The sequence below is a fragment of the Pagrus pagrus genome, assembly GCF_965226575.1.
Source record: "Pagrus pagrus genome assembly, chromosome: 9".
Taxonomy (NCBI): domain Eukaryota; kingdom Metazoa; phylum Chordata; class Actinopteri; order Spariformes; family Sparidae; genus Pagrus; species Pagrus pagrus.
Window position 1 is genome coordinate 22042822 of NC_140193.1, and position 25658 is coordinate 22068479.

A 25658-nucleotide genomic window follows, 5' to 3' on the forward strand; every position below is an offset into this window, starting at 1 on the left:
ATCGGATTCTCATTAAGCTATTTCAATGGATTTTTTTTCTATTCCCTTTAACATGTATGTGCATGGAGTCAGCAGTAAGCTTACCTACAGTAAGGAAGCCCAAAGAACTCTCAGTGCATGCAACCAATGAGCAACATTAACCAGAATAAATGGGGGGCCATCACGAAACAGGGCACCCTCGATCTCTTAATCTGCGAGTTTCCTTGGGAGGTCATTGTGGAAACTGTATAAAAGATTACGGGTGATGATGCTAAAAAAAGTATCATAGTAAATGATGCACCAGCTGCACTTTCAACGCTATAGAAGTGCGAGCTAAGTGGGCTAAACAATAGTGTGTGTAGTGTTAGTAGTATTCACTCGATAAAGTCTAGAGCTTCATGAAGGATGAATGAAGGCATGCGACGCTCATGTATCATGACTATAACAATCTTTGGTGTAACAATGCACAAAAAGCCATATCACCCCACTGAGCACAGAGCCATCAAAGCAGAATTAAAGGCTATTACTGAAATAGCATCAGTTCCACAGTGTAAAGCCCCATGGGCTGACCCCACAGTCCAATGGGACTTCACAGTACTGTGTGTATTTCAGAGGAATGAATGTGGTGTCATATTTTGATGCCTCCGCTTGAAGACCAATTGAATTGTCACTAGTTTCCAAGAATGTCCCTGTCCTCCGACAAAGCACAGTCCAATTTAGAGCACTTCCTTTCAGGTTTTTCAGATCCAAGTAGCCACTTTTTCAGAGCTTTGATCAAGTTCTCACCCCCTTTCTTCCAAACCCTCTCTGGATAATATCATTTTCACTTGTAATTGGGAACAAAACATGCTGAGCATGGCCTCTGCCCTGAGGACAGTCAGGACTCAACCTGAAAATGAAGGTGCGCAGATGAAACCAAGTGTATTTGAGAAGACTGACGGGAAGGTTGTCTGCCCAAGGCCCAGATCTAAAGAGGAACAGTAGTTTATTCGGTTGACCGGTTACTATTGCCGGTCCATCCCCAACTTCACACAGTGATCATTTTCTTGACTGATCTCTGCTGAAAGTCTGATTCAGTCCAGTGGGCAGAGCATTGCCGACAGGTTTGTGAGGGGGATGTGTCTAATTTAGTTTTTTGGTTTGTCTCCAGACTTTCTCCAAATCCATACAGTGGACACAGAAGTGGAAGCTGTTTTTTTTCCCCGTGATAGACAGCTAGTGATGAGGTGGTCACTTTACATTGCTTCATTGGTGAGGACATGGCAAACACAGCAGCAGCATATGATGTTTAAAATGCCCTCAGCCATTCTTTTCAATGCAAGAATGCAAAAATATTTTTTCCTGGTCAACCGCCAACCACATGCTTTTTTAATCCTATGTGTTCGTAATAATGCTGCTGTATTGTCATTATCAATTAATCCATTGTTTTTCAATCAGTCAGTTATAGATAAAATACATGATTTTACTAATAAATCGATGCAATGTCTTTGTGACGTTATCACAGTCAAAAGTGATGTCTCCAATTTTTCTATTTTGTCTTAGAGCAGCCATGAAAATGGGAATCAATCAATTGACTCAGAAACCTAATCGACAAAAAAAATCAGTGTCAAATACGCTGACAATGGATGTCGATAAAAGACTAACTTGGCTGATCTAAACCGTCATGGATTCATTTTCTACTGATCTAATCCATTTATCCTTTCAGCAATACTGAAACACCTTTTACTGAAAGTATTCTTCCTGACTTTACAATGTCTGACACTGTTGTGCTTGGGTGTGCAGACCACCAGCTTTAGGGTTTTGTCTGATAGTTCTCACCCATATTTAACATTCTTCAGTGTGGCTTACAGCCTGCTGCAAACTGGTAATTGGGTTTGCGAGCAGACTGAGACCCCGGTTAAAGAGTCCCTGTCTTGTCTGATTAAAGTCTGGATCTTTACGGGCTTATCTCCAGCGGAGAGGCTGGAACAGGTCTACTCAGGTCTAACCAGGCCGGGTTGGACCAAGACGGAGACAATTGGGGTCTGATGGATGGACCCTGACAGCTTGTCTCTGTCAGAAACCTGCTCAGAGTCCCTGGGAGTGAATCTCACGCAGTGTCAGCATGGCCTTGCATGGCCACTGCACATTCACACCGAGGTGAGAGGACACACTGAGCAGAGTGCCTGGAGTAAAAACCCTCATTTGTAGCAGCAGAGCGTACACACTGCAGGTTGTGGGTCAAACACGACCTGTGTATGAACAGCTCGTATGCATCCACAACAAAACATCTCACACCAACAACAGCAATCTGCCCCAATTAATATCCAACTGGTCATTAAAACCATGACCGCAAGTGTGGTGAAAAAAAATGAGGGAATAAGAGACACACAGCCTCCACACCTTTGGGAAACTCATTAGTCCAGGTAATACAGGCCCAGGCTGGCTCCACATTGACTAATTATAGGATTTTGGTGTGCTACAAACTCTGGGAATGCCGTCCGGCCATTAGGAGGAAAAATCGATTGAATCGCTGCTTTATCCAGTGTCTCCTGAGGGCTAATCAAGCCTTCATAGTGGTTCCCTCACCATAACTATTCAAGGTTGTGCAGTTAAATTCCCTACCCTACCTGCAATCCTACAGAAACAACACCACAGTCCAAACTGATACCAAATGCCCCACAAACAATTCATCAGAACAGGAATCTAAACAAAGGTCTCTCTCTTTGTCCCAAACTTTCTCTTCCTTCTCAACAATAAGAATAACTACCTATAAATGACTTTGACCTGCATGTATGAAGCCAGAGGTGCTCATTTAAAGGTAATCTAATAGCAGTCATGAGAGTCCAGCTGCTCCATCTCTTTCATCTAGCGGCACATGAAGACAAGTATCCCAAACCTTTGAACCGGAAAACAATCACCCACCAGGGATTTTATCAGGCAATTAATCTCCCGTACCACCACATTTCATCTTTAACGCGGACAGCGAACCTGCGTCCTGTTCAATTTGTCAGAGACCAGTACAGGAGAGGGGATACGAGCAAGGCAGAATGAATTCAGCGTGTGTTACTGTCGACGCTTAAAATCGCGATACCCGAAAGACGTCAAGAGACTCAGTTCAAATTAGCCTTTGAGTTTGCAAGTTTTCAAAGAAAGGATTAAAACACTGTAAGTGCATTTAAATCTCCATGAAAGTGGACATTTCACGGTACAAAAACAGAAAATATCACACATTCACAGTTTACAGTATTACACCATTATTAATATTTTTATATAATATTATTATCAGTTACAGTGACCCTTAAAAGAATGCAAACAGGGGTGTTTTTGGATTAAACAAACCCTTTTTTTGACAAAATAATTCTGAATAACACTAAACACTCCGTATAGATTAGTACAGTAAATGTCCATGGCATGAGAACTGTGAATTTTCATACCACTGTATACCGTGAAGCTGCAACCCGCGGCCATAGATATGAGTTTTTATCCCTGTGTGTGTGTGTGTGTGTGTGTGTGTTGAAGAAAGAGAGAATGAGGGTGAGAGCGAGAGTGGGGGGGGGGAGAGAGGGAAAGTGACAGTGTCCATGTCCCAGATTACAAGTTTAATGTGAGCTTGTCTGATCCTCCACAGGCCTCCATTTATAATCTTTCAGGCAGGCGGAGAGGCCTTTCAAAGTGCCATTAAATAGCCAAACTACCCTGTGACTCTCCATCACCTTTGACCCCTCCGTTAGGGGGTAATATTGACTTTACTGCTATCGATATTTGACCAAAGGACCCAGCGGACCCACTTGATTGATCTGATGTGCTGTCCTGTGTCCGATCTATATGGAAATCCTCCACGGACCGACCACGCAGCTACTCGCATCACATCTGCGTATGTGCGTATAGGCACATACTTTAAGTATGTAAGAACACACACATGCACACAAGCAACGCCATACCTTTGCTTTCAAAGTCCTACATAAACCATGACACAGCTCGGATTATACAAATACCTAATGAGACACATGAATGGAGTCAATTACCTATTAAGGACGGCTCAATAGTGGAACAGGAATCAAGTTAAGTTCCATCAAATGTCTCTCTTATTGTGTCACTGTGTCCTGTAACCAGAAGACAGGAAGCTCAGTTAAGCTACCAAAGCCATCATACACTATGCTGTAACATAGTTTGATACAAATTATGTGATAGACTACTCAAATGCTGAACCAATTATATTTCATTGATTTTTTTTAACAGTCTTTAGGGCCTTATCAGGCTAATAAGCTGATTTCACTGACATGACCTTAGCTAGAGTGTCTTACCTTTAATTTTAGCTAATTAAAGCAATGATTATTTACTTGAACAATTTATTATAGCGCAACGTTGGCTGTCTAGGTTCATAAAGTCATCTATTAGTAGGCTACAGTCTATATAGTCTATATAGACTAGACCATAGTCTTTAACAAGGATAACTGCAACACTTTCTGTTGTACATGGCCAGACATTCACAATATTTGCAACATACTAGTACTCAGGCCTTCTCTTATCCAGTATTTCATTTGCAGCTGGAGGTCGAGTGAAAGACATAAAGTATAGGCCACTTATTACCAATAATTGCCACCATAAGTGGAAAATCTGTGCAAGTTTTTCATGTCGTTGTCAACTTTAGTGAACTTCGACGCCTGAATTTGCAACACTGACCAAAAGCAAGATGCCCTTACAGTGCTTTGTCTGAGTCCAAAATGGAGAACGCTAACCATCGTGACCTGCTAGCTAAGCTATGTTGCATAATACAGTTTTATTCAACCTCCTCTATCAGGGAATGTACTGCCCCAAAAAGAGGACTGGTTTACAGCTATGAGACAGGAGTTGAACTTACTGTAGCGTTTCAGTAAGTCCTGGCGCAGCACTTCAGCTACAATAGTCTACAGTTACAGTACCCTAACAACCAGCCCAGTCCAATGCGTCACCAAGTTTCTAAAATCACATATTTCATCAAGACACATGGGTGAATTTCGTTGTGCCACTTTCTCGTGTGACCGGGCCTTTAAGCTGACTATATGTTCCTAAAGCTGTCACATTAACAAAGTCACAATAAGGTGGTTTGTCTATTGTTTAAAGTTTGTGTCCTTTGTTTAGTAGGTGTACAGGTAAGTGTATCTGTTTTCTGTGTCATTGCCCATCTTCTCTGCTGGTTGAAGCACATTAATCATTCGGTTACCCTTCTGCTCTTTGAGGCTGTGTTTGGTGAGTGCGCTTCCTTCAATATAAAACCTTTAGCTAAAGGTCAGTCCTTAAATCTTCAGACATGCCCACTCGTGTCTGCCGTGCAAACACACCGAGACACAAAGGCAGGCATTAAATCCAGCATGTACACACACAGGCACAAAAGTATTATTTTAAATGTACTGGCATTAAACTAGTATACGACTGCTGACTGCAAAAATTGCACTATAACGCAAAATACCTATGTTTTTCTCTGTAGCGGCCACTTGTATTCACACAATTTCACATACTGCCTGAATCTCGATATGTATTCCTGTCATGAAAAGTTTTCTACCTTCAATCTTTTTGCTCTCCATTTTCTCTCTTGACCTTTGCATTTGTTCACAATTGATGCTCAATTTGCTGGCATTTAGAGCCAAAATGAGTTTCACAGTAACCCTTCGTGACCCAGTCACCGAGCAATTGGATCATTTGGTAGCTGTCACTCTCTCTAGATTGAAGTAGGTCTAGCTAATTCTAAGAGTTACAGTGTGTATCTTTTCATTAATTCACATGCTCACCTGGGACGCAGGCAAAAATGCTGCACTTACGTCTAAATAGCCCAACATCATTCTCATTTTTCTGTGCGAGTCGTTTTCACACATAAGTGGGAAGGGCATCATCCCTTGCAATTACTTGCCCATTGTCTTTTTGAACAATAATTTTTAAAGCATGTAACACCGGCAAACACACCAGTGAGACACCAGACAGCAGCTGAAGCCTGCGGGAAAAGCTGTTCAGTGTGCCATAAAGTACAACGTCAAGAACAAACAATAATTAAAGATTTTTCATCAGCTAAACTCAATCCAGTGGTGACAATCATTGCAATTTAAGACCCAGACTAAGCGGGCAAAAGTTCATAAAACATCAGCACTAAAGTGATTAAGTTTGATTAAGTTGTGTCGGTGAAATTTACCAGAAGCCTCCAAATTGCATCAAAGATGGCGTCAGCTATTCATAGACGGCGGCTACCATTAAAGGCAGAACACCCTCAGACACATAAATGGACTGATTATTGAAACATGTTAATAAACACTGGGTGCATGCACAGGCTTCAGACTGGAAGCCACACAAGAAAGGCGGAGACAGTGTGTTAAATACCTGAGCCTCTCTTGGAGACCACCTTTACACTCTTGGACAGTGTGAAGTACAGCAGGATCAGCAGAGGGCTGGGAGGTCTCATCTTCCCCCCGTCCTCGCAGCCTGAAGGAGAGGAGACACGAGCAGGGAGGGATGGCAGAAGAGAGAAAAAGAGAGTAATCAGTCACTGCCTCTACATGAGACCAAGTACCTCCTTGTTGCTACTAGACAAGAGTAAGTGTCAGTGTGGACGGATGTTCTGTAATAGGCCAAACACTACGGCAAAGCAGGCGCACACAGATACCCACTTGGACGCTCGCATCAACAGACCATTTTGCACCTTCCCCGGGGGGGTCTTTGTTGTAATGATTTTCTCTCATGATTGCAATTGAGACGGGTTATCATAGCAGCGATATATTTCATGAGAAACCATTCCCTAAGATGCTGACAAATCAATAAAGAAATAATTACATGTGTAAGAAACACCACTTTTTAATCGCCAGCTTCATTAAAAATACGGTAGGCCTTGAAGGGAATTTCAAATTATCACCTTGTGACTTGCAGAGATGTGGCAAATATCCCACCCATATCCCTTATCGACTCATATATCATATTAATTGATGGAGGTGACTCATTCTCCACTCCTCATCTTCTCCGAGTAAATGACATAATCTAACATGTAGTAATTACCCTCTAATAGTCAGCTCCTGAAATAGAGCCGATGCTGCTGTATAAATTTGATCTTAAATGGAAAAAAAACACACTCATCAAGGAAACTGTTTATTATCTTACAGACTCTTTAAAATTAACCATCGTCTCACTATGATAGAAGCTTTACAGACAAAACAAGAGACAAATGAAGACATTAGTAAGTGAATTTCTGAAAAATGTAATGTTAAGCTTATTCTGTCTTGCCTGAAGACAGAGAGTATTGTTACCACTCTCGCACTCCTTCATTGAAGCCACTGCCTGCAGTCATTAAGTTAACTTGAGCCCCTTTCGCACCTTTCATGAACTGTAACTCTCGATTTATTCAGATTGTCTACATACGAAAATGGTGTTTAAACTGCTCATCATCCAACATCTGCCTGTAATATAACCCCGCTCGATCTGTCGCGCTTCTGTAAGGCCCGTTCATGCTGCTGCTGGACACAGATCCCAAAATGCTGCAGCTTTCTTTCTACAGTGGGATCTTCGTGCACGGAGTGTAACTGCCTTGTACTCCTCTTTGCTTGCCTGTAATTCAATTTCTTTGTGGATACGTCAAAACACATGTAGGATTGGTATAAATGCAAAAACAGTCATCATTATGTAGCAGTCTGTAGCCTCCTACCCAGGCGCCGCCCCTCGCTGAATACATATTAGTATTCGGCGAGGGTAGTATTTCCCACATGAACACGTCTGACATCATGTGTGCTGCATGTGTGAACAGGCCAATGTGGACAATATCCTGATCTGATTCTCTGGATATTGTCCAGAGTTCATTTGTGAAAGAGGCTGTGAAGACTGGAACCAGGGGGATGTTGCTAGCCCGGCTCTGACCAAACTTAGGAAAATTTGCCAACCAGCCGGTCAGTACCGGGCACGACTCTATGGTGTCGCGTATGCACATGGTTTAGTTCCATCAACATGGCAACTGGACGTGTTTCAGAAGAGATAGCTGAGAGTTTTACACGCCCGATTTTATTGACCTGGCCAGACTTGGTGTCTAACTTCCTGCCCCGCTTGATCTACTTTGTGCAGCTCGATGCCACTTCCGTCAAAAATAGACTAGATGCATATTTTAAACTGAGTAGAGCAGAGAACCGTCCTGGGATGATTTTGAAACATGCTGCGGTGTTTCTGGTTGAATCTCTAGCATTGGAGAGCTGCCACACGCAGGTCACATCTGAAGCGTCACATCTGGAACACGACTCACCTGCGGTGAAAACAGGCTGTGAAGCTCACAAATTAACATTTCCTTCCCAGTCTCTGCTTGTTGGTACTGTACACTTGCAGATTCAAAAATGAAACAAAGATGAAGAAAAAGGAAAAGAAAGAAAATGAAGCTTTGCAGGCTACAGGAGATTTTGTTCCCTTTGGACAGAGCCGTTTTCAATCTTTCTGCTCAGCTAGGTTAGCTGGCTGCTTTCAGTAGGTTCATTTTTAGAATGCTGATATGTGTGTGGTACCAATCTTCTTATCTAACTCTAGGCAACAAAGCGAATGAGGGCATCTCCAAAAATGTTGAGTAGACACCCACTGCCTTGTTTGCTTTGTTTCATTATAAGCATGGACGCCGACAGAGGGACAAAAGGTGACAGATCGCGGCGCAATCAAAAGCTCTCACTCTGCTAAAGCTGCCAGTTCTGGGTAGTTGTATGTGTCCAGAAATACAAGACATCCAAACAGAACACAGTGATAGGAGGAGCAGATTCACCAACAGCCAGATCCGTGTTTCTGTCAGTCTAACTATGAGAAAAGGAGAACGCAATACATTCAGCAAATTAACCCAATGAACCAGAAAGCGCAGAACGAGGACCCTGGCCTTTGGAGACAGAAACCAACGGCGCAGAGAGCCAGAGCCAGGAGGGACCCTGCAGTCTGTGGCGAGTCACGTGCACTCCAGATTAGCATAGCTAATGAAAGGATTCCTCTCAGTGTGTGTTTACACGATACTTGCAAGGCCTGCTGTGAAAAGAAGCCTTTCTCTGCTCCTCGATCACATTCTACTAGGAAACGACGTTCAGTCGATAAACACTGCTCTGCCAATAACATTCTGGCAAATTCCACAGCTAAAGGATTGGCTCCTCTTTGTTCGGCTAAAAGGCCTTTAAAATCACTTGCCGATAAGCTGGTGGGTTCTAATTGTGCGGTTTTAGATGCAGCTGTAATATCCACGGTCAGTTTATGGCCATGTGCACACACAAATCACCAGGCAGAAACACTCTCAGAGGTCCCAAATCCTTTAGAGGTCAGTTCAGATTTTCTGAGTCCTCAGTTTAAAATGATCATATCCCCTTTTTAAACATAAACACATCCTCTTACCATTGCTGCGATACTGTCCCAGAAATTTAACGAGACAAGCATAATGGAGGTACTCGCAGCAACCAAATACACAATGACAAGTGTGAGAAATTGAAAAGTCAAGAAGCATAGGGGAATTTCACTGAGACCATAATCACACACCCACAAGCAGAAGAGAGAGAAAGAACAAGAGAAACAGACAATATCACCATTGTGTCTGCATATTTAGTTTTCCATTGTTACTTACTCAGAAAACACCAGTGGATAACCTTATTCCCCGCTTTTTTTGAAAATTCCTTAACCCTAGTAGCTCTAGTTTTTTAGCTTTAGAGACCCTAATGCTTTGAAGCTTATATCGTTGCCATGGTAATCAAAGTCCAAATTCAGGAGAGACACGACATTGCGTCGGCTGCACCGAGAAAAAGAGGCAAAAGACTGATAAAGAGTGAGAAATGGAGCTCCTCATTGCATTTAACTGGTCTCAAATCCACATAATAACCAGCGAGGGAGCATTTCTGCTCCGCTTGCACATTTGCAGACCCGTGATCACCAGACTGTGACGAGCTGGACCCTCAGTGCACTTACTCGCACATCAAGTTGACTTCTGAGACGTTGGTGGGGGAGACGGTGACTGATGTCTCCCTCCTGATTTTGTCTCGCATTAGACTCGTAATTACAACAACAAATAAAAGTATATAAGTACATAATGACCCATTCTTCTGAGGCTTCAAATATCCGCCTATTATTCTCACTCAAGCTTCGAAACACAAATACTGGTATTAGGGACAGCCGTATCGAGCCTTAAGTTGAGTTAGCTTGCTGCCTTTCTCTCTCTTCAAGATGATCAGTGATATCAAAATTGTTCATACTTACACATACTGTACATACTCCAATCATATAGGGGGCAGCACATCAATAGACCAACAGCTAATTGCTGCTAAGATGCCTGGGCTATACTATTCGACTGTCACCTCTTGAGGTACAAAGTGGTATGACGAACCAGGATAGGCCAATGCTAGCTGGTTAGCGTGTTTACATCAGTACATATCTCTGTAATGCAATACATAGACATCTTTACATAATGTCAAACCGTTAATCACATTCTGTTGATAACTTGAGCATATTTTTGATTTCAACTAAAATTCTCAGTGTGAAAGCATTATTATACTAAAAGCAAATAAATGATGTCCCAGTGAAGAAATAGTAATAACACCACTTAGAATAAGATTGTTCCATTTTGGGTCACGCGGTGGTCAAAGACCCACATCGTACAGTGTAACCGCAACATCACAGGTTCAACTCCAACCAGGGACTTTTGCTAGACCCTCTCTATACAGTGTAAGCTGACCATAAAGAGCTAACCAAATTGCCGCCCAAAAAAGATTTAAGGCTTCTCATATAAATTGTTTTACCAAACATTAATGATTGACAGTTTGTGTTTCTCTGGCTGCAGGATGGAGAGCTGCCCCCTGTCACGGCCTGATTCAACGGGACAATGCCAGCGACTCTCCTCTTTGTCCCAATCATGTCACGCCTTCACAAGCTCAGTGGGTTTTGGGTCCTGCCAGCCATGACATCACCAGCTCGCCATCCTCACACACAGAGGGGCATTGTGCACCATGGACGACTCCGACAAACACCCAACACACCTCGTCTCCCCTCACCTCTCCTCCCTCTGCACTCCCCCTCCATTCCCCGCATTCTGGCCACAAAAAAGTTGAAACTGCTCCACAATGGCACGTCTAAGAGTTGAAACAGGTCATCCTGAACTCTCAGCAGAGGCCGGACAGACTGTTTGTTAATGGACGGCTGTGGAGAAAGTATTTACACACATTAAACATCAGGCTGTAGACTCAGTAAAGCAGCCTTTCTCCAATCAATTCCAGGAAAAAAATGTAGATATTAATTGGCAGTACGTGGAGGGTGAAGTTAACCCTGCATCACTCCACCCTTGAGAGGTTCTCTCAGTATTTTGTGGTGCTCAGAAGGAGTAAACGCTAAGTTTAAGTATTTTCATTTTAACACCAAAATTAACAAGTATATGGCTAAACCTGCTAAAAATAGGCAATTGAGCCTTTTTTCCACTGCATGTTAGAGGAGTGTGCCCTTCTGATTTTTGTTCTAGTGTGTATCTTTGACGTCACAGACTGACAACATGGAACACTACAGCAGAATGAAGGCCAGTGAGCGTAACTTTTTATATCTTTTCCATCAGTTTCTCTCTCAACTCAACGCTGACTGCACAGTGTTTGAGTGCTGCTTCAACTATTTATGTTCCAGCATCCTTTACTTCAACGTGAGTCACAGCTTCATGCCGGAAAAGGGGTGGAAATTAGTGTGTCCACCCAGGTGTTATGTTTCCATTACAGTCAATCGAGCTATACCTGATAAATACCAGGTATTTTGACCTGGGAATGGATATCGATTGTTCCCCTTTCCCACTAAAGAGAGGAGCTTTTAGTGGGTGTGAAAGGGATATAACAGTCACCTCTAAGGCTCATTCCCAGAAAAGGCCAAAGCCTCATAAAACAGAAGGATCGAGTGATTTGATTTAAACATTCAAGACCTTCCACAAGAGTGACTGATCTGACTCTCATCGGGCTGTGTTTGACTTAATCCGGATATAAGTTGTATTGTTTCCAGGGTAACATGGGGAAAAAAACAACCATGCTGAGAAGACACAGCTCATTGAAAGTATCTCTCTGAAACCTCTAAATACAAAATCAAACACATGCCCGACTAATAACAGAAAATGCCGGTGTGCTGTGCAGCGGTAAGACGTAGCGCAGATCTGTATTCTTATTGTAATGCAACATTGTGGCGTTGCTCGTATACGGTGAACCACGGCCAAGCTTTTATCTCTGAGGCGTCAGGAGCAGGTGTGTTTGAGGAGGCACACACAGAGGCATGGCATGATGTCCACGCTTCAGCGATGCATGAAGCATGCACACAGTAGCACACATGCCGTTTGCCTGCTGCTTTTTAGCCAGAAAAATGAGGGGCATGGCCCTGCGCTGCCTGCTGACTCGCCCCGACAGAGGAGCAGAGGAATTTACAGTCTGTTGCCATTGTTATGGGACTGTATCTCCCAGGATAGCTGTATCTCCTCCCATCTTCCCTTAATGTTTCCCAAATTCAATTATCACCTCACGCTATTTGTTGCTGGCACACTCCCTCTGCTGTGTGCATGTGTTGTGTGACTGTGGCTTTGTTACCCTCATTTTCTAATTTATGTTATCTCTCAAAACTGAGCAGGACACAAGCAATCACAAATAACAAGCTGAACCTAAAACCACAAGCAGCTCCGTTGCTGTTGCTATAGAATGCAGTTGTGCCATTTTAAGACGGAGAAGGAAACCTCCGCCATCTTGGCACAGCGAGCTGTGGATGATTGATCATGTGATTTAAGGATTTAATCCAATTTGAAGGCAGCCTGAGCTGTAGTCTTAGGTAAAGTATGTCTTCATAGCATTCACTAGACGTGGCTCTGTGCCCTGACAGGACCAGAAATGCAGACAGGGAAAAAATATTCATCTGAAACGATTCTCTGTGTCGCTGGTGTTCATCTGGTTTGGAAAATATACACTATGCCATCTAGTGTTTTTAATGTAATACACAATCTGCTGTAAGTTGACATAGCAGTGCATGTAAAACTCTATTTTTCCTGAAAACTATCTCAGAGAGTCTGACTCACTGTTGAAAATAATATCAAATAGTGTTATAACTATTCAAAAGTCAGCATATAAGGCTCAATCAGGCAAGTATTTGAAGAGAAAACACACGGATCTGTTACATTCATCTCTGCTGAGTTATAGCAAGGTCACCGAGCTGGGCGAACTGCTCTGTGCACACCGCTGCAAAAACAAGGAATTAACCTTTCTCTCACACGCACATTACAAGACCAGTAGTGGTTTTTGATCAATATTGCATGAGTAATAACTGCTGAATATTAAATGAGGATTGGGCAGGTGGAAAAATACTCCAGCTGTATTCAGATCACATTCCTGGTGTCATGAGATGAGAATTTGTATTTATAGGGTATATGCATACCATCCTCCATTCTGTGGCATACTACATTATTCATATACGTGAGCAGTAACCTTTTGAAGCTATGCTCTGAGGAACACATAAACTGACTGATGATATGGTGCCGGGTCAACACTGGAGTCAAACACAAAGCGATTACTTGGGAAAGTCAGAAAGTACGTTTGTGTGCAGATGCAGCTCTCTCACTGTCATTGTTATTCTGTCTCCATCTGTATTTTGTGCTTTGCCGACATCAAACGTGACACCAACATGCAGAGCGTCCAGAGACAAACACAAAGACGAGTTGTATAAGCACAGAAAGCAGAGACACATACACAACAAGTGAGTGAGTCATAGGTGTTTCTGTGTGTCACTGTGTCAAACAGATTCATGCTGGGATTACTAGTAAATGGCACCGCACACTGCAACTATGCTCACTGTATGTCTACCTGTTCCTGCGCCTGTGCCATGTGGCGTGTGTGTGTGTGTGTGTGTGTGTTTGTGTACGCGCGCCTGTGTGTTTCCTCTGCTGTTTGCCAGATGTGTCACAGTGTGAGTCAGGTCCCATGAGTGTTCTTCTGCAGCAGTAATGCGAATCACTGCCTCAGAATAAAAAAATATGCTTGGTGGTAGGCTGCATGAGCATTCGTTAAAACACATTTGACCGCTTTTGACCATGGGCAGCCCTCGTTAATCTCCAGAGGCTGGCCATAGGTGGTTAGAGTTAACGAGCAAGGTGCGGCGAGCTATGCCCTGCCTCAGTCCCAACATGCACCTCTTCACTGAGTGAGATTAATTACCGCACGACTCTGAGCCAATCCCCAGAATAGCTCTGGACGTAGACACACAGATACTGTATGCACTTAAAAAAGCACATTCGGGCACATAAAGTGCAACACCCTGTACATAATTAATTAAAAGAGCTTCAAGGCAAACTAGAGCCATTTGCACATGATTGGTCAAGAGCAGAGCGGTGGTTTTTGCGAGTGAGGTCTGAGTTCAGACACATTCCACCAGCAGTGAAGCATTTTCCTCCAGTGGTTGTTGATTGCTTTCAGCTATATCCCCCCGTGCCCAGGCCCATTGTCAGCTGTCCAAGGATGACTGGCTGCAGAGACACTCTCATGCTTCCAGTCAATACTGCCTTTGATGGAGAGCAGGGTCCAACGCTCTCCTCACCCATTTAGTGTACACATCCCACTGGAGGCAGCTGGACCACCACTCGCACACGGACAAACAAGAAAAAACACTTTCAAACACAAGCACAGACCCATACACAGGCTGTTAGCAAACTGGTTTAAGTCACAGGAAGGTTCAATTACAGTATTTAGCAGAACACAATTCAAATCCAAGTGGCCTTTTAACATGGAAAATGGTAAAATTACATAAAGCACTTTTAAAATATTGTGCATATTGTGCTAAAGACATAATATATATAATACATAATTCTCAATAATTATTATTAGTAGTAGTTTATACACCAGATGTAATCACACCCCATTTACACTTTAGAATGGGATCTGTGCCTGGATGTGCACCATCTGATGTTCCTCCTAGAACATCATAATTATTGTTACACCAGGACCATTACTGAAACTAACCAATCCCATTTTTATAATGTCATAGGTTAGCAACTCAGGACAAAGACTGGAAAAATATGCACATGGGAGAGTTTGCCTTTCAAACACGCGTTTAATGTTGTGAAAGGGTCTCTTTTAAGCAAAAACATGCTTTCCTTAGTATTCCCAGGTATTTTTTGTTGCCTAAACCTAACCAAGTATTTTTGTTCCCTGAACATAACCACTTATTTTGGTTCCCTAAACCTAACCAAGGAATTTAGTTCCCTAGACCTGACCAAGTATTTTTTGTTGTGTAACCCTAACCAAACCACGACAGAAAATTGTAAAGACACAAATAAAAGTTTTTTCTTCTGTGTATTATTCATTTCCCACCTGTTTTGCCATCATTTTTCAAGCAGTTGTGTTGCATAAGAAATCTTGTTGCACTTTCATGGCAAAGGGTCGATGTATAATCAGTAATTAGAGGCGTGTCTTTAACAACTTTCTTGCCTGCTCGCTCGCTCTCTGAATTTAAACAACCTGTAATGTATGTTAGCTACAATAATCTGAACATCTTCAGTTAGTTTCAGTGTTATGTTGAGTGGGGATGCCAGCACATTGTACAAATTGTGTTTTCACCCATCTGAACACCATACAAGCCAGACAGCCTCCAGTTGTGGTCAGGTAGATCTGATCACATTCCAACAATGTGTACATGTTGCATTAACATGTGTTTTTCCTTTGTGGATACCCAGATAAAGATCACATCTAAATACCGAGTCTAAATGGGGTCATATACAGTGTAATATATTCCTATCTCTTCCCATCTCCTCTCTTTTTCACTCCCACAGCACATATGTGAAGTGAAGTGAATCATGTAGCCAAGCAACTGAGCCGAGCATTGTAGATTTGCTAAATTGTATCCTCTCATCAACTTAAGTAAATAAAAATACCTCCAAATGGTTATTGATTAGTTAATATAGATTCTTATTTTACTAGGCGAGGAACAAAATGCCCTTCATTTGCCAAATTGCAGTCTGATATTGACAGCTGCTATTAGAGGGCATCCAAGTGTTCAGTGTGATGCCAACAGAGTTTTCTAAATGTGTAACCGTTATTTTCTGCAGAGCCTGACGATGTGTATCTATTTGTGCATGCCAAACATGTTGACTCTCAGGAACAAACCTACTATTGATTCAACTCTTGGCTGTTTTGTGAGATCAAATACATCCACCTCAGACCATCTTTAAAAGGAAATTTCTCCATTACTGTTTGTTGCTTTGGTTTATACTTAGGGTGCATGTATCTGCCCTGCACCTCAGGGCTCTGGTGCATCACATTGCTTTCCCTCTCATGCAACCACACGCTTGCCAGCTTCCAGGGGCTGAGATTTATTACTGGACGACATTAGTGTAACAGACATTCACAAATTTGAGATATTGTTTCTTCATGAACGTATATTTAGAAACAAACTGTGAGCCTGGGGGTAAATTTGTGGTTCTGGGGACACTGTAACACAATCCGGGAGTGGATCTTTCACCTCCATCAGCTTAGTTTGGTCAAAACATAATGCATCCCTGTCTTGGATAAACTGTAACTGGAATTGCAGGAGCTTTCCTGACACCTTTCAATCCTAGAAAGAGAAAGAGTGACGTGATTGGCTTTGCACGCTTCAGCTGCCTGACAGACAAATAGCTGCTATAGAGGAACACAGTCCCCTGATGAGGAATCAGCAGTCGCTGTCTGGAGTAGAAACACATTGCCATATGTTGCAGACTGCAACAAAAAACTAAGGTGGTGATGAAAAAGGGAAAGGTGGCATGTAGTATATAGAACGAAAAAAACAAAAAAGCCCATACATTTGCTATATTCCTCTCCTATCTCGCCTGCGGCTGTGAAATGTGCTGGATGTGCCTATATTAGTGGTGTGTGGAGAGGCACTGCGGTCCATCCTCTCAAACCGACAGCAGTTTCTTGAAACAAAGCTCCCTGAAGACAGGAAATGCTGGCCTGAGCGGTTTTCAGCTGGAATGTGCATTTACGCTTTGGTATCCATGACAGAGTCTATCCTATTGTCTAAAGGAGCCATCGTGGTGGCAATGGAGCCTAAATGAGGCCAATAATGGTTCTCTGCTCGGTCCCCAGAGTCTCGCCTGTTTAGAAATCGATTCTCTGCTTGACTAGGGACAGGCTGGGAATAGAGAGGACTGGAAGACACGGAGAGGAAAGTGGGGGGAAGGCGGAGGGGGAGTTAAGAAATGTTACAAAAGGTGTGGGAGGAAAATATGGTTCTCCCAGGTCATTCTCACCTCATACAATAGGACGTCATACGTACCCTGTACAGACGTTAAAGTCTGGATAAGGATAGTGAAGACTGCTCTATGAGGAGCATATCTCATGGTCTCTGCAACCTGGTCAGTCAAGCTACTGTAGATATGTCTACAGGACAGATGTCTGACAAACCAAGCCAAGGCAAAGCTGATTGTTTGCGTACAACTCGTGAAGAGGCCTTCGATCCATCTATGTTAGCAGACTTAGTGTCTGTGACCGATTTACCGCCTACTCCTCTGGCTAGAGGTGAGAAGAACGCTGCACTCACCCCCCTTGATATGTTGTTAAACAGAAAACCATGTATGGGAGGGATGCTCCCTGAAGCTGTAGATATAATGTGATCATTTGGGAAGTCTTGTTAGGATTATCATGGCATCACTCTGCGCAGACAGACGTGCTGTTATTTTGCTCCTCCAAGATCTTGTTTTATAAACTATCTCAACGTAAGTCATCGGTGTCTCTGAGTCTTCTTCATCTCTCCTGAATGGTCAAACGAGCCGAAGTTCCACAACAAGGTAAGAAAGACACAAAAAAAAATCTGTCCATGTGCTCAATTATCAGTTTGTTACTATATCAATGTATCGTACTGTATGTGACAAACATTAAGTACAAATCAAGCTGTTTTTTTCTTTATTTCCTGCGTGACTTGACTGTTTTATGTCACTGGAAAGTGTGCTTTTATTATTTTATTATATGTCATGTAGGCTAATCTGCCCTTTTTTGTTGCTGTCTTCCTTTTCAAAGTGAATATTTAAAAATAACATTCTTAACCCTCAAAGACCCAGATAGCCACTGGCAGCTTAAAATAGCTATAGTCCTCAAATGTTTTAAAACCTTTGAGCTGCTAATCCATATGCTTTAAAAAAAAATCATGTAACAGTCAGCCGGCATTGTTCTTGGTATGGTATGGTATGTTCATGTATTTCATGTATTTCTCTGAAAAAAGTCAAATTTGATTCAATGTCCTCTGTTATGATTTAGTAACTTTTCTATTTACTGTGAACTTTCTTGGACACATCCACATGGTCAGTAAATGAAATATAGGATTACACCTGTTTTTTCACCTAGGACAATATTAAAATAAGTGGCTGTAGTTTGCTTAGGAAAGGTCAGATGTAGACAAAAAAGTCATATGGAAGTCTAAAACATCCAAGTGCATCTTTTGATAATAACAGTAACAGAACTAAACTTCCTAAAGATTTGAGAATTTTGACTGAGTGTTTCATAAAAATGTGGGTAAATTCATCCATTGTCAGACAAAGCAAATGTAAAATTGGGACTTTAAATAAGCCAGGCTGAAACTTCCTGATCAAATCATGTCTGCCACTTTGCTGACTACTAGAATAGGGTAAGAAAACAGGAAAGTCATGCACTGTGAAGATTGTTAATGGGTTAATCGAGGAAAACCTCAATAAAGTTCACGTTGGTGGTATAGACATAAACTTCATGCACCAACAGATAAACATAGAGGAACCTTATGTATAAAATGAACAATACATTACTGTACCACCAAAAATCATTCAAAAATGGTTTGCACTGACAGATGTTCACAGCCTGTTTGAACAGAAGAGCTGCCAATCACACCAGCACCCTCCTTATATATCACTGTTTATTATCCAGCTGTTGTTGTTTATCTCTATTTTCTGCCTGTTTGCCTCGACAATAAAAGCTATATATTGACATTGATACATATTATGCTGTCTCTGTTTAGCTGTATGTTGTTGTTTCGGCACAGCATATTTAGAGCTACAAATGGATTCAAATCTGTGTCAGTGTGCCTGGCCAATGAAGTTATTCTGTTGTTAATATGAACTGGTAGTGGTAATTTTTCTTTTTAAAGTTACTCATCTTATGTCTTAACTGTTTCCCCCTCTGATTTAAATGCAACATCTTGCTTTAGATCAATTGATGCCTGTCTGGCCTTGGTGATTAAGACTTACAGAGGGAAGGTCCTAAAGTAACTGCAGAGAATGTTAACCAGTTGTTGAAGGTTTAAGTCTGAAAAAGAGAGTGAAAATCAATGTCTCATCTCAGCTCTCACAATGTCCTCGAGTGTGCTGAAGAAAATGAAACAGTGACTGGAACTTTATGTACAGAAACTATACGATCGTTCTGATAAAACTTGGCACAAATTGACTCCTCGTGATGGATTATTCCTACATAAAGCTTTAAAAAATGTTTCCACTGATTGGGAGAAAATGAGCCCGGGAGTCTCATAAAACTAATTACAAAAAAATATCTTACTTCATACACGAAACACTGTGGATATTAAAATGTGAATAAATCAAATCATTTTGAAGTTATCTGTTAAGATATCATATCTTTGACATCTTCTGCTGGACAACAAAATAACACAGCACAACATCTCACTCTGCTCTCGAGAGGAAAAGAGACTGAAGCAGACACCACAAACACACAGGATATCAACTTACCAAAGTGAAGGTAAACCTGTCACAGACTCGCAGTGAGGTGGAAAAGTCTTCTCTCCTACTTTGCTGCCTACAAAGAGCCTAGGATGCTGTCAGTTTTGGCAGAGAAAGATATATGGGCTTCATCAGCAGCCGGACCAATGAGAGCAACTTGTGGGTGTTGCAGAACAATAGCTACAGCCAACCAAAAGCCCCAAACACACACACACACACACACACACACACACACACATAAACACACACACACACAAAGAGAGCGACTGGAAGGTGTATGAGAGCCCCTATTAAACTGATGAGGTCTTATTGAACGGATGGTATCACACATTCGCTAGGGACGGGAGGGTGGATGGGGAGACAGCTGGGGGGAGGATGAGGAATCAGAGAATGTTTTATTCAGCGTGTGCTCACCTCCTTATCTGTTGCTCTTATTTACACCACCCCTCCACCCCGCCTCTCTTCAGCTCTGCGGTGTGTGAACTACATTCCTTCAGCATATCTCTGTGACCTTCAGCCGTCTCTCGCCTCTCCAGCACGCTCACCTGTTTGTCTCAGACCGACCCTAGCGTGCACTCCACTGTGTCAAACAATGGGACTCCAAAGCAGATCTCCAAATGAGCTCCCGCTGAGGACGCAGTATAGAGCTCAAGTACAATAGACAATACACACCTACAGTATAGATTCATGCTTTCTTCGCACAAATGATGTTTACGCACAAACATGCAACCAAAGACAAAGATGATATTGAAATTCCAAACGCCACATATTCCACGTGTGAGGGTTATATTGCTGATCAGTACACATTAAAGGTTTCTAGTGCAGCTTACTTGTTTCTTATTATTTAAATGTAATGTTGAAAAGGATGTGATCAAAACAATCTGGCTTGTTTGTTTTGGCTGTTGTAATTCGCAGAGAGGCTTTTCAGTTTGAACATCTAGTTTCCACTGGTGCCACAATGGTTTTTCAATTAAGTAATTTATCAATCAAAAGAAAATTAAAGTATAGCTTACAGTTTCTGTGGAGAACTGCAGCATATGGGAAAAAAAGTAGTATGAATACTTTTGTGGCTCCACAGGAAGCTGCTTGTATCTGATAAATTGCCTCCAATGATGCCACTCAGCGGCTTAGTTGCATTGTGGGTAATGTGGGCGCCAGGTTTTGAAAAGGAAGAAGAATGCGTGGGATTAAAAAAGGTGATATCTCTGGTTCTGCTCTATCGATTTGGATCATTTGCTTTTAAACCGTCCATAATGAGTCCAGCGGACCAGTGGACTGCTTTTCAAGCCACAAAAGGCTTTTTACTACTTTTTCATTTATGAAGTTAGAACTCCCAAAGACCTGTAAACACACTTTAATCAGGAGCAATTCTGAGCTTTCTTACGGCAGAAACTTCAAACATTTGCTGCTTTCCAGCTTCTTAAATCTCAGAATTTGCTGCATTTTTTTTACAATTCTTGGCCATTATTTGACAAAATGAGTGATCAATTAATCACTGAAAAATAAGCAGATTAATTGCAAAGGAAAATAATGGTTAGCTGCAGCCCTTATATCCATCTGATTGTATTTCAGATCCTGATACAAACATGTAATCACATACACACACACTCAGTATCATTGATTATTCTCCGACCACTGCTGTATCCAATGGAGAGTGCAGCTGCTGTGGGTCTCAGCGAGGGGAAAAGGGCCCTGCGGGGAGCAGTCCGGTTATCTTAGATGGAACCTTATTATAGGATTTATGTGAACACTGAAATAACTGAGATAGTGAATCTGCGTGTGTCCGTGTGTGTGTGTGTGTGTGTGTGTGTGTGTATCCCTGCTGTGAGGTTATCCAAGGTTTCATCCAAGGAATATGGAAAAGGGTTTTGTCAGTCGCTACCCTGGCCAGTGGATAGCCACAGCTCTTCACAGGCCATGTGTTCAGCATCTTTTGTGCGGCGTATTATAATTAGGTCCACAACGCTGCCACATTACTGTCATACGATAGCATAGCACCGCAAGGAGAGCCAGAAATGAGCGGGCATACTGGGAGGCTCCAGTCAGCTCGCTTTCTCTAATTTTCTGACACCCTTTGCAAGGCCTGGGCCGGCTGATCTGCACTGGTGTGTGGATGGGGGGAGAAGAGGAGGAGGGGAGGAGGGGGGAAGAGAGGCAGCAGGAGAGAGAGAGGGAGAGGGAGAGGGAGTGGGGGAGGCATGGCAGGGACTGCAAGCCTAGGAGAAGTGCCAGATCGCTGCTGGAGCCAAGAACAGGACTGACTGGGCCTGTGTGTCAGATCAGTGCACACACACACACACACACTAACACACACAAAAGCATATGCAGGATGAGCAGACACATACATGTCACTGACCTTCGACAAACACACTGCAATGTCACAGCTCGAACAAACTGATACACTTACTGATCATCTTGTGAAGATTCTCTGGACTTAAAAAGCAGCCTGCCATGTTTGTGCTTGTTTATTATGAGCTCTTTATACTCAGGAGTATCATATTTAAGCTCATCCGCTAACAAGGAGGACGTCTGCTACCCCTAAGTTCCTGCCATGTGCGGGCCTCTGTGTGAGCTCCATTTGACGAGTGTTTAAAGACTTTAAACACTTGGCTGGGACTCCTCACCCACTCATTACTGACCAAAAGCTCTAATGGCCAGCATCCTGTACCCAATGTGAGCCCACATCAGAGACGGCTGCTCCACGCAGTGCAATATTTATGGCAGTCAGTGATCCCCGGGGACTCATTGCGCCATAACACAGACCACTGCAGCTGACAAAACAACAGGGCAGAGTGTTCTTTTAGGAAACAGTCGAAACACCTCTCGTTCCCTCGTCGCCTCTCACTGCTCCTCTCCCTCTCTCTCCCTCTCCCTTGCCAATTCTCGCATGACCTCTCGTCTGTGTTTTTGTCTTTTCCTTCTTTATAGCTCGGAGCTGGGGCCATCTGAGTGGATTTCAGAGACAAGTTGACAAGCCAAGCAACAGAAAAATTGAGATAAAGTCCCACTCCCCTTTCTCTCCTTCTCTCTCTTTCTGTCTCTTCTTTGTGGTCCAGTCCACCGAGGGATCAGGGCTTACAATTTCACTGTTGTGAGCAAATCTGATCTGGAAAAAAAATTCTGACAACTGTCTTACAAGTAACCGCCAGCTCGGAGATTTTCAACATCAACGTCTCCGAGGAATGATTCACTTTCCGAAACCAATTCCATATATAAAAAAAGAATTAAATTACACCTTTAAATGCAATTTCATCCTGTAAGACAAAGCAATTTGCCAAGACTAATCTAGTGTGTGTATCTGCGTCACAGAGAAAGAGCGAAGAGAAAGAGGCTGCGTCTCTCTATTGCTTTCTCTGTACTGTTTGTGCACATGTGTTGGAGGCGTTTGTATCTCATCTCTTGCTCGTTCCCCCATGGGACACTGGCAAGATTTTCCCAGAACCGATGCAATGTGACAGCGGAGAGAATGATTCCATTGTGGCTGGCTGGTGTGGCCTACTCTCCCTGTGTTATGACAAAGCCGATGGCGGCGTGCGAAGGGAGAGGGAGAAACCTAATAAGAAAACAGTCACACGTAAAATCTATTCACGCTCGTTCCCATGCCAGACATGATCAGGTGAGAAATAATCAACAGCGTCCTGTCCATTTTTTTCCTCCTGACAGGCCTGGTGGTCACGTTAATGTACACCAGCAGCTGTGAGGGCCTGAAATGCTCCAAACGTAACGATGAGAAATTGTCATTGCCTTTTGGAGCGACCCATGTGAACATTGTCTGATCCGGTGTCGGTATCAACTCAACTCGACATCAAAGGTGGTGAAAACCTTTCAAAATGACTGCGCATCGATCAAAACGATTCAGCTTTGTTTGATCTCCCGTCTCTATGATGGAGGTTTGGTGAGGTTTTGGCAACTAAAACTATTTGGTAAAGATTAAGAGAAAACCGTGCACAATCATGGTTAGCTTAGAGAAAGGGCTGGAACAAAGTCACCCTGCTCCCACCTTTGATCCTGACGACAGACATCATTTGTGTGGCCCAAAGAAGTCCTCATCTGCAGGTGGGTTTAAAGCACCTGCAAACCCGGTTTCAAATCTGAAGCATTTCTGTTTAATTCCCGACTAAATTAGCTACCCCACGACTGCCGTCGCCTTTTGATTTAAAAACACTGCCGAATCCGGCCTGATGCATGAAAGTACAAAACATGACCCTTTCTCCAACAAGAAAGCTCTGATCACTTCAAACCAGTCAGAGGAACAAATGCAGAATTTTAATGAGGAACAGCCAAACCTTTGGCTGAAAATTGTTCTTGTAGGACCTCAAGGCTCTAAGAAGCTGATTGAGAAAATATGTTTTCAGGGCTGGAGAACAAAGGGCTTCTGGTGAGGATAGCCTTTTTGCAATTGAAATACAGATTACAAGAATCAGAAACTACGGCCAAATCCCAAACAAACGTCCTGTCCTAGCCTTTCAAACTGGTGTTCATTTTGGTGTTGCTGTTGCAAAGACAACTGGATCGCTTTCTGTTTTCCTAGCAACTGCCATCAACACGGGATGCAATGTGACTTTATTCATTAATTTAATCTATAATGGAGACATGAAAGCACAGCAATTGTGCCAGACTGCCAGCCGGACTGGATATCCACTCAGCCTTCATTTTCCAAAGAGATTCAGAGCCCAGTGACTGACAAAATTACATGGTGAAAGTGACATTTATAGGGAACCAAAAAGCAGATGATGTCAGTATCCTGTAGCCATTACACTGTGCGATCAGTATTTACTAAATAATGATACATTAACACAAAAAAACTTGTTTTCTTTTTTAAAGCAACATTATGTAACAAATGTCCCTTAAAATAACAGCTTCAAAATCATTTTGATGGTACAGTCACTTGAAATGGGGTGAACGGTGTCTTTGTTTCTGCACAATGTAAGTTCAGTGAGTGGGTAGGATCCAATGGGTAAAGCTTTACAGCAGTACATCACACACAGCACCAGCTATCAGTGGTTTTGGTGAGACTGGATCATATTTTGTACTGACGTTAGGAGGAGGTTTTCAGGAATTAGGCTCAGCAGCCTCTATGGACATTATGACAGAGGTAAAGAGACCGAAGAGGACGTTGGCGGAGGAAGCTGAGAAGAGAAGAGGAGACAGTGACCGAGCAAGAGGCAAGAAACGAGTAAATCTCAGACTGGGTTTTAGTCATTGGCCACAGCTTTGCTAAATGAAAGGCTGCAGACAGACCCAGAGTTACATGTCCTGTGCTGTTGCACTTGCATGATGTCAGCCCATTATGACAAAGGTTTAGCCGGTAGCATGTTATAGCTAGGTGGTACTGTCTCTGGTTTGGGCTACATCAGTTTGGCATGCTGTTACTGTTTTGAATTGTGTGCACAACTGTGTGAACTTTGACTCCCGCATGGAAAAGATGGCTGAGCAGTCATGTTTACTACATTACACACGTTTGCAAAACAAAATGATGTAGTGACGTGGGGAGTATTGTTTGTAGTTAGCACTTAACATTAGGTTCTAAAAGAGAAATTGCTAAGGAAACCTGATATTTGTATTTAGGACATTTGTATTGCACTGAGAAATGGAGGGTGGTGCCAATAATGCACATTTCTACATATTGTTGCTTTAACTCTGACACCACTTGCGGTCAAACGACGTTGCCATTTCACACATAAACCTGATAATTCACTAATGTAGTTGAGATTTGGGTAGGTTATGGCAGGAAACACATCTTGGTTAAGGTTTGGGAAAGCTTTGTCATCATGGTTACAATTCGTTATGCTAAGAAACGATCATGCCGACTGTTAAAAAAACAAAACCAAAGCTGACAGAAAAGATACAACATTTTGTCGTCCCATTCATCCACCCTGACTTCCTCCCATTACCATGGCCACTCGACAGTCTCATCTCTTCAACATAAACCCATTTTCTGTAACATCTGATGTATTTCTTGGGTTGCACAGTCTCATTCAGATACAATGTTCTGTGATGAAAAATAGCACAGCAGCCTCCATGC

At 42.6% G+C, this 25658-nt stretch overlaps 1 protein-coding gene across 6 annotated transcripts in view; it reads right to left on the reverse strand.

Annotated features, from left to right (window-relative positions):
- il1rapl1a (interleukin 1 receptor accessory protein-like 1a) overlaps positions 1 to 25658 on the reverse strand; it is a 184307-nt gene that overhangs the window by 150427 nt on the left and 8222 nt on the right. For 5 of the 6 annotated variants that reach the window (XM_084361497.1, XM_084361499.1, XM_084361498.1 and 2 more), the window contains exon 2: positions 6310 to 6411. In XM_084361497.1, coding sequence (XP_084217623.1) covers positions 6310 to 6391 — 82 coding nt within the window. In that variant the 5' untranslated portion in view covers positions 6392 to 6411. Of the gene's footprint in view, positions 1 to 6309; positions 6412 to 19642; positions 19732 to 25658 lie in introns of those variants that run through there. The other variant, XM_084361495.1, reaches the window with a different exon arrangement.